The sequence below is a fragment of the Armigeres subalbatus genome, chromosome 3, assembly GCF_024139115.2.
Source record: "Armigeres subalbatus isolate Guangzhou_Male chromosome 3, GZ_Asu_2, whole genome shotgun sequence".
In the NCBI taxonomy this organism is placed as follows: domain Eukaryota; kingdom Metazoa; phylum Arthropoda; class Insecta; order Diptera; family Culicidae; genus Armigeres; species Armigeres subalbatus.
Window position 1 is genome coordinate 262241638 of NC_085141.1, and position 9958 is coordinate 262251595.

General features: G+C 39.7%; 1 protein-coding gene across 2 annotated transcripts; it reads right to left on the minus strand.

The window, feature by feature from the left end:
* Positions 1-2555: 2555 nt before the first annotated feature.
* Positions 2556-9644, minus strand: LOC134223958 (uncharacterized). 2 transcript variants are annotated; one of them, XM_062703180.1, is made up of 5 exons: positions 9396-9644; positions 3618-3711; positions 3395-3529; positions 2950-3329; positions 2556-2892 (listed from the first exon to the last, which is right to left on the minus strand). In XM_062703180.1, the coding sequence occupies exons 1-5, from the start codon at positions 9481-9483 to the stop codon at positions 2702-2704; spliced, it is 888 nt and encodes a 295-aa protein (XP_062559164.1). In that variant the 5' UTR covers positions 9484-9644; the 3' UTR covers positions 2556-2701. The 2 variants fall into 2 exon arrangements, with proteins under 2 accessions (XP_062559164.1, XP_062559163.1); XM_062703179.1 differs by having other exon boundaries at positions 9390-9644.
* Between the last annotated feature and the right edge of the window lie 314 nt (positions 9645-9958).

Below are 9958 nucleotides of genomic sequence, written 5' to 3' on the forward strand. Positions count from 1 at the left end.
GAGAATGACAAATTCTAAGAATCCTATTAAATTTTCTCGCAAGATTCTGAATTTGGTTATGAGATGTTGTTTATCTAAGATGCGTATTGTTGCGAGGAGTGATAACAGAAATTTAACTCAAGACGACCAAAACACAGGGACGTGACGCAATGTTTGAACTGCTGCAGCTTCGGACATGGCACCAGGAACTGCAATCTGGCTCCGCGGTGTACTAAGTGCGGCGATAACCATCATACCTAATTGCGGTGATAATCATGAAGCCACCGCAAAGGAATGCCCCAAACGAGCGGAATTTGTTGAGATTAGAAGAAAGGCCAGCAAGAAGAGTCAACCGGTAAGACACAACCACCGGCGTACAACACCCAAAACTTTCCCGAGTTAACTCCTCGACATCGTGAGACACCAGCTTCGGCTATTGTACCATCCTCAACAAACATGCAATGGTTACCATCAACTCCTCCTGGATTCCAGAGGCAAAACGAAGGAGAACAGCTTCCATCTGCAGAATCGGCTCCGCTGTACACACCAGAGCAACTAGCGCCGATACTTAATCAACTAGCAGCGAGATTGCGGAGCTGTAAAACTCGATTTGAGCAAATTCTCACGCTCGGTATGTTCGTTATAGAAAATGGTTGAAAACCCCGAAGAAAACCCCGGTTATTTCATAACTGGTATTTATTTTAAATAGTTGTAGTTAGGTAGGTTATAAAATTATTCAATTCAAAAATCAAGCGTCATTACTGATGATCTCTTTAACTAGGCTTAGGCAAAATATAATATCTTGAAATACAAAAAGGAAAGAAAAACTAGAGCTGTAAAGCTAGATCAGCTAACCACTCAACATGTCAAATTACCTTTGTATTAAAGAGAAAAAAATTAATAAAAGTGAATTAAAAAAAAAAGCTTTCTTCAAAGTTCAAAACTCAATCGTAAATAGCGAATTTGATAGCGCGTCGGAGGGAGATGATGTAGTGAATTTTTATGGATGGGATCACTAACAGCAACCAAGCTACCACGCCAAACCCGATGCCACCGAAACAGTCCATTTTCGCAATTAACTCTTTCTTTTCGTAAAATGTTGGCCCTGAGAAGAACCAATTTTCTTTTCCCAATTCCCAATCCAATCACTAACTGCATCCAATCCAATCGTGTAAATTTGCAGCATTTGCCACACTGCCACCCACTTCGTGCTGCTGTGTCCGCTTCGCTGCATCGAATGTCACACCGCCTTCCCGATCGAAATGGCTCGCGCGCGCGCCAAACAGCAGCTTTCTTGTATTTAATAAATCAAAACCGTAAGCCTCGCCCGTTTGTGAGCTGATATGGTGTAAATATAATGTGCACTCATAACGATTTATGAAGGGGCGGGGCTAATGAAATTACTTCATTAGATATAAGAAAGCTGCTTTTCGGCGCGCGCGAGGGCGAGCCATTTCGATCGGGTTTCCACAGACAACGGACCGTTCGGAAAGTTATGAATTCAAAGAATCCAATGAAACTTTCTTGAAAGATTCTGAATTTGGTTATGAGATGTTGTTTATCTAAGATGCGTATTGTTGCGAGGAATAACAACAGAAATTTGACGCAAGACGAAGTTTTTTCATATTACCAAACATTATCTCTTGACATCTGTCTGTCCAAGCGACGTTCACTAATAGGTAGTTGCTGTAGGTAGATAGTTTTCACAAAGGTGGCGTCTTCATGGATTTTATACAAAAGAAAGTTGATCCGAAATAAACTTTCTTCGAAGTTCAAAACTCAATCGTAAATAGCGAATTTGATAGCGCGTCGGAGGGAGATGATGTAGAAAATTTTAATTGATGGGATCACTAACAGCAACCAAGCTACCACGCCAAACCCGATGCCACCGAAACAGTCCATTTTCGCAATAAACTATTTCTTTTTATAAAATGTTAGTCCTGAGAAGAAACAATTTTCTTTTCCCAATGTTCCTTTCCAACTAACTGACACCACAATTTGTAATAAATTTTCAGCATCGGCACTGGCGGTGCGGGATCGCCACAGTGCTATTTTTATGGTCAACCTTTTCTTCATATGAAATTCTGGTTCGTTGAGGTTGAATGATCTGCAGCAACACATCGAGCACCACCACCAATGCGATGGATTTTCTTTGAAAATGTTATTAGCGCCTCCGTGATGCTGTGTCCGCTCCGCTACGATCGCTTTGATGTGTCTGCTATGCGTAAAATCTTGTTCAAACTGAGGATTAGATCCAAACCCGCAAGTGATTGATTTTTGATGTCTGTGCTAGTGATGCATGTACGTGATTGGTTAGTTTACCTATTTCCAAACTTTTTATGAATTTTCGATAATAAATAGTTTAAACTCAGTATTTTCAAATAAATACAAAGAAGCGTTGACTCATCCTTGATCGAATGGTCCAAAAAAATTGAAAATCCATCAAAAAACGGCTCAGATATTAAAGTTTAAAGTCTATCATATTTTCATAACGGTCCCCGATTTTGGCAATCGTAAAGTGTACCCCAATATAGAAAACACAGACGTAGTCCTACGTCAAAATATAATACAATAGCTTTACAATTACACTATTTAAATAAAATTTTTATTTCAAATTAGATACTTTAAATATACATCACTAACATTTTAATTTTGTACCTTCAATCCTACAGAAAAAAAATCTTCTGTTTCGTATGGTAATGATAATAATTCAAACAGATTTTCAACAGTCCCTGCTTTGAATGCAATGGGGCATCGGAGGAACGGTGCACTTGCACGAAACGCACTTATCGTCTGAAGAAATAGAATCACCAAAATTAAGCTTCAGTTTACCGAAAGTACATTGCATTTTCGGATCAGTAGGCTCATCAACGTCCAGGCGTCCTTCAACAATTACGGTATCTTTGTCGTCAGCTGTAATTAGGATGCTAATGAAATATTGATTCTGCAATACGCGACTACAATACTTACGACATCTCCACGATATTGGGCAACAGCGATCGTTTCCAAAATAGATCGGAATGCACCCCTCCAGCAGATTAGCGCTATTATGTACTTCAATTCCACAAGTGAACTCATGGCAATTGGGGTTGCCTACAACTGTACTGTTATCGAAGCCCTTCTGGCAATGGCAAGAGTAGCAACTTTCGTCCTTAGGGTACATTTTCTGGCCCTCCATATAACGCTCTCCATCCAAGTAGCAAACATCGAGCTTCTCGACTTCCTTTTCGCAAACCTTATTCGATGCGCAGCAACCAAAAGGAGTGTACTGATAAACGCATGAGTCATCCCGCCCAAAGAACTCCGGACAATCGATTTCAGCGCACACAAACGACGCCGGCGTTGTGAAACTGGAAACAATTTCGAGTGTTAAAAAACGCGACTAAAATAACTAATCACAACTCAAAGAACGTACTTGGCACAGCGACACGCAGGGGAACAAGAGATCAAATCCTGGTCGGCCTTAGACAACGATGAATCAACATTGTAGACGTTTCCATTGAAATAGCACTTCTCGCCATCGCGATCGGTCAACACCGGACATTCATATCTGCGATAACGAGGAAATGAATAAAGCATATAGGAAATTGGTGGAACTTAGCCAAATAGAGATGAGGGAGGAGTGATTTATGGCTCACCTATTGGGACATTTATGGCCTTCATCTTGAATTGGTTTGCAGCCAAGTTCCGAATAATGCTTTGGAGCCGACGGACATGGCTCGGTTTCCTGAGCTGTAAATGGAATCGATAAATGGAAACATTTATTATCTATTTTTTTAATTGTTGCCACAAATAACAGTTTTATTTCATATATTGATGGTGCTTTCAAACTTCAAACCAGGAGGGTTACTGCTCATGGACTTCATCTCATAGCTCCTATGTTTAAATTTTGAAAAATAATGCGATAAAAAGGTACAATCAAAGTTAGTTTATTCCGGGGTTATGCCACCCGGAGTGGTATTTAATCACTATGTTTTAAACTCTATTTGTAGATATGTATTAGTTTGAAAAATGTATTGGAGGTAACCACTTCCTTCGATGGGGTATGATCTCACATACTGGGGTCGTGGGATCAAACCCCACGGAAGGAAAGGGTAAGAACTAATTAGGTATGAATCGATACAAGCAAATACCGGTAAATACTCGATACTTTTGATTCGATACCAAGCACTTTTGGAATCGATACTTTTATATTCGATACCAAGTAAGTATCGAATTGAGGTAGTTGCAATAATTCAAAATCTTCTTCTTCTTCTTCTTCTTATTGGCATTACATCCCCACCTGATCTTATAGACCTGATCTTATCTACTACAACTGGGACAGAGCCGCCTCGCAGCTTAGTGTTCATTAAGCACTTCCACAGTTATTAACTGCGAGGTTTCTAAGCCAAGTTACCATTTTTGCATTCGTATATCATGAGGCTAACACGATGATGCTTTTATGCCCAGGGAAGTCGAGACGATTTCCAATCCGAAAATCGCCTAGACCGGCACCGGAAATCGAACCCAGCCACCCTCAGCATGGTCTTGCTTTGTAGCCGCGCGACTAACCGCACGGCTAAGGAGGGCCCCAAAATCTAATAATTCTAATAAACCTAAATAGAAACATTTGTTTTTATTTTCTTAATACTTTTTTAAATTTGTGAATTCAAGTTGGATAAATTGGGCAAGTATCAGTGTTGATAGAATCCTACTCAAATCACAATCATCGAAACTTCATGCGCGAGCTAGCACGCTTATAATTCTGAAGGTAGATCAACGAGCTACAGTTTTACGTGCAGAATCGCATCGTTTCATTCATTCGCCTAAAAATAATTTTGCTCTAAAAGACGTTCAAACTAAATCGACTGTTTTGTTTACATGTGGATTTAACACCTATTAAGTATCTCAAAGCAAAGGAGATTCAATGGATTCAATGCATTCATAATTGAAGAACACGTAAAAATCATGCCAGAATGCAAATCGCGACTCGAAGCATAAACGATTCTCTGGGCCATTAGTCTAATTGTATTCAACTTACGCTTGATTTGAATCGCCCATGAGATTTGGGAACTTTTCCTAACACTACTATTGCCGCAAAACACTTTGGGGTGTCTTACGAAAGGCTTAATACTCATAAGGCTGAGCTCAAATAACTGAAATCTCAAAAGGCTGAAAGTCTCACAAGGCTGAAAGTATCAAAAGGCTACCAAGTAACAGAAGGCTGAAATCGGTGGGATGCAATGACAAGTTGAGTGGTTGAATAGTGAATAATGAATGAAGAAACAAAAATAAAAAATAGAAAATTAAAAACAAAAAATGAAGAATAAATTATAAAGAATGAAAAAGAATCAAGAATAAAGAAGAAGGAAGAAAAACCAGAAAGAAAGAATGAATGAATAAGGAAGAGATAATGAAGAAGGAAAAAAATAATAGGAACAAGGAAGAAGGAATTAGAAAGAAAAAAGAAAAAAGGAAAAAGGGAGAGCGGAGACGAGCCTGCCTATGGCTGAAAGTCTCCTCAATAAAGATACTAAAAAAAGGGAGCGGAAAGAAGGAACAAGGAAGGGAAGTTCCATTACTTCCAACGTTCCATTACTACGTAACGCAAAAATTGACCATTTTCAACTCCCCTCCCCCTTATGTCACACTTTAAGCGTTACGTAATTTGTGGATGTTTCCATGAAGACAGAAGGAACCAGAAGGAAGGAAGAAGAAAGACGGAAAAGACAAGAAAGATAAAAGATATAAGAAGGAAGAAGGAAAAAAGAAGCAAGAAAGATGTCAGAAAGAATAAGTAAGAAAGAAGAAGGAATAGAGAAAACGGGAGAATGAAGGAAGATGAAAGAAGAAAATTGGAAAAAGAAATAAAGAAAAAAGAAGAAGGAAGAATTCTTCCTTCCTCCTTCTTTCAAGCTTCTTTTTTTTCTACTTCTCATTTTTTCTTGCTTCTTGTTCCTTGTTTCTTAATTTTTTTATCCTGTTTTCTTCTTCATTCCTTCTGCTTTTTTCTTTCTCCTTCCTTGTTCCCTTTTCCTTCTATTTTATTCTTTCTTCCCCTTTTATTCACTGGTGATACAGACACGGGCATAGTGGTGCTCGCATGGGATGATCAATTGCTAGCAAGGGAGGCTTCCGAGCCTCTTGAAAGGAGGCTTCCGAGCCTCTTGAAAGGAGGCTTCCGAGCCTCTTGAAAGGAGGCTTCCGAGCCTCTTGAAAGGAGGCTTCCGAGCCTCTTGAAAGGAGGCTTCCGAGCCTCTTGAAAGGAGGCTTCCGAGCCTCTTGAAAGGAGGCTTCTGAGGCCTCTTGAAAGGAGGCTGAGGCCTCTTGAAAGGAGGCTTCCGAGCCTCTTGAAAGGAGGCTCTGAGCCTCTTGAAAGGAGGCTGAGCCTCTTGAAAGGAGGCTGAGGCCTCTTGAAAGGAGGCTTCTGAGCCTCTTGAAAGGAGGCTTGAGCCTTTGAAGGAGGCTTGAGCCTCTTGAAAGGAGGCTTCTGAGCCCTCTTGAAAGGAGGCTCGAGCCTCTTGAAAGGAGGCTTCTGAGGCCTCTTGAAAGGAGGCTTGAGCTCTCTTGAAAGGAGGCTTCCAGGCCTCTTGAAAGGAGGCTCTGGAGCCTCTTGAAAGGAGGCTTCTGAGCCTCTTGAAAGGAGGCTTCCGAGCCTCTTGAAAGGAGGCTTCCGAGCCTCTTGAAAGGAGGCTTCTGAGCCTCTTGAAAGGAGGCTTCCAGGCCTCTTGAAAGGAGGCTTCCAGGCCTCTTGAAAGGAGGCTTCCAGGCCTCTTGAAAGGAGGCTTCCGAGCCTCTTGAAAGGAGGCTTCCGAGCCTCTTGAAAGGAGGCTTCCGAGCCTCTTGAAAGGAGGCTTCCGAGCCTCTTGAAAGGAGGCTTCCGACCCGAGCAAAATCTGACATCATAATGAGGGCAAATATAAAATATGTTTGGCTTGTTCAGCATAAATTGTTTGTTGGTATAAAAAATTAAATCATTATTTGTTTTAAAATTTTGGTCTCCGTGATTGATTACTTATCTTGATTTCAGTTTGCTGTTGATTTCTAACTTATATGAACTGACTGATTACTTATTTCGTTATCAAAAACCAACATCAAAATCAGTTTTCAATTTGCTCTCATCGACAGCAGCAATAGAAGGCTTTGGAACCTCTCGAAAGGAAGCTTACAAGCTGATTGGAAGGAGGCTTTTAGGGAGACTTTCAAGCCTCTTCAACGAAGCTATAGAGCTTTTCGGAAAAGTCTCTATGCCTCTAAAATGGAGCCTTTCTAACCTTTAGATTCTAGATTTTAGTCACTCGACGTTCTGTCTTAGAGCTCCTCATACACTGTGCTGGTTGTGGTGGGCAGGATTCAATAGACTTTGATATACTGATCGCCATGCATATTTTGTACATTACAAAGTTTTAAAATAAAGAGCTACAACTATCAAATCTTTATCAATAAGTTTATATTTAAATCAAAATACATCCGCCATCCTTAAGAGCACGCAACTCAAGTTCAGTTCAATCAAAGTTAATTGCCTATTTTGCGGGTATTAGACTACCCGATCAAAATACCTTAGCTTAGCTTGACTGACTGTGCACCTTGTAGTTTACAATGATCTGAGAAATCAGATGTGAATATGTACATTATGTGGAAGATAATGATTTAAAAAATGTATTGAAGGTAACTACTTTCCTTCGATGGGACTCGAACCTACGACCCTCAGTACACTAGACTGGTGATTTGACTCTAAGTGATTCGTCTATGCTCTTGGGCTCATACGGCTCATTCAGTAGCCGCTAAGTTGTGAAGGACGACGGAGGTCCTTCGTAGCTTAGTTGGTTAATCCACCAGTCTAGCATACTGAGGTTCGTGGATTCGAGTTCATCGAAGGAAAGTTTTACCTCCAATACATTTTCCAAATCATTATCTTCCACATAATGTACATATTCACATCTAAGTTTTCAGTACATTGTAAACTACGAAGTGTACAGTCAGTCAAGCTAAGCTAAGGTATTTTTAAACTATATCTCGCTTAACTTTTCAAAAGGACCTAAGTAACATTTTTTCATGAATTAATTTGAATACTGCAATCAATAGCTTTCATGTTGTTCTGTTGATTGCGCTATTCAAATTAATTCATGAAAAAAATGTTACTTAGGTCCTTTTGAAAAGTTAAGCGAGATATCTCTAATACTTCATCATTATACTGAAATTTTGATTTTCTCTCAGTGCGTCTGAAAGCTCCACTGTTAGTTGTTACTGTTGACGAAACATGTGGCATCCATTTGTTAGCAGACGAACTATTCGGTGAAAAAAATGCATTGTGAAATAGATCGAGGGCCATAGCCACTCCCTAGACTTCAAAGCAATTACGCCCATGAAGATATCCACTAACCCAACTATGTATGTTCAGGAAATTATACTCTTAGCTGTATCTGAGGGACTTCTACTGACCGCTTCTTCTTTTCTGGATAATCAGACCCGCTCGTTGACCAATACCGGATTTTTCGTCTTTGAAGACACGGACTATAACTAAGGTAAAATTGCAATCTATCTTATAAAAGCACAAGGTGGCAGAACTAGAGAATCACAGTGATTACACAGTGAAACAAATACGGAATAATTTACAAACCCTAATCGAATAACAAAAGTCAACGATAGTAAGCTTCGTAGCATTTCGTTAAATAATAGTAAGAACCATCTTCTTTTCACGCAGAAATTTTCACAAAGCCATGCAATGATCACAAGCCTGAGAAAAGGAAAATGAAATCGTTCACATTTTTATCGAAGGACGAAATATTAATGGCTCCAGACATCCAGGACAGTCCAAGAAATGTTTACTTGGTAGCTTTAGGCGCCATAAAACGATTTTTGTATCCATGTTTATAGAACTACACTCGAAATTAACTCGGGATGGGGCGGCATTGTACTAGCAAGGTCATAAATAATATTATTTTTTATTACCACTACTTAATCAGTAACTCTGGGACACCTTGAATCTAGATAAAAAAATGAGTACATTGTTCATCCTTCAACGTTGTTTTGGCATTAATGACTAATAGTCAAACTTGAGAGAAATCCTGAATCAGTCCATCTTCACTAAAATAAACGAATATCATACATATGCATCAGGCACATATAAGATTCACACTCAATCACATTTTGTATTATCAATATTTGCACTTCAAAACCTCGCAACGTTGATTGATGACTATGAATCACAAATCCCAACCGGCAATCAGAATCTATTTTGGTAATTATCATCTATTGATGAAGCGGCGATGTGTTGTGTTCGATTAGCATATTTTCAAATTCAAGATCCCGTTTTGAATATCGAACAGCTGCTCCGATGCATTGTCTCGGAATCGTTACTTTATCATAGTAATAATATTCTTAATTTCCTTCACTGTAACTTATTAGTATTCGATTTACATTTGCATTACCCTTACAGAGCACAAGCGGAGAGCACAGCAATATCGCCGCTAAGACAACCTTCAACAGCATTTCTGAATTATAATTGCGACCGGCAATTAGCATCAAACCTGGGGAACGATATATAATCGCGAAACTACAGTCGAACGAAAAATGTCACTGCCACACTGTTCCGATATCCGAACTAACCGATGCGCGCTGATAAACGTAAACTTTTATACCTTTCTACACGGTAGGAACCCGAACTGGGAACAACTAAACTGGCGACGAACTCTTGCTCGTGTCGACAACAAAAATCACGTCACCTTCGTGGCTATCAACGATTGCGTTGCAACGAATGTGGAGAATCCCAAGCGCGGTTGTTGTTTACCGGTTCCGATTTAGAGTACAGAAAAGATTCCTAAACATTGTGCAATTGTTTGAAATCGTATTGTTGGAATCTGTAATACAGAAATACAGGTAGCATAGAATTCGCTTAAGATAGGCAATTATGTATGTCTCCCAAGTGACTCAAACCTCATACGCATTCATAGCAAACAAAAGAACAAGATCAATCTTTCGGCACCCTACCCAGTATAGC

Bases quoted from the DNA above. Each gene is read 5' to 3' on its own strand.
- LOC134223958 (XM_062703179.1), bottom strand. From the start codon at position 9,483: ATGCTAATTGCCGGTCGCAATTATAATTCAGAAATGCTGTTGAAGGTT. The intron at 3,712-9,389 runs GTAATGCAAATG...TTCCATTTACAG, and splicing joins TCCGCTTGTGCTCTGTAAGG to CTCAGGAAACCGAGCCATGT. The intron at 3,530-3,617 runs GTGAGCCATAAA...TCGTTATCGCAG, and splicing joins GGCCATAAATGTCCCAATAG to ATATGAATGTCCGGTGTTGA.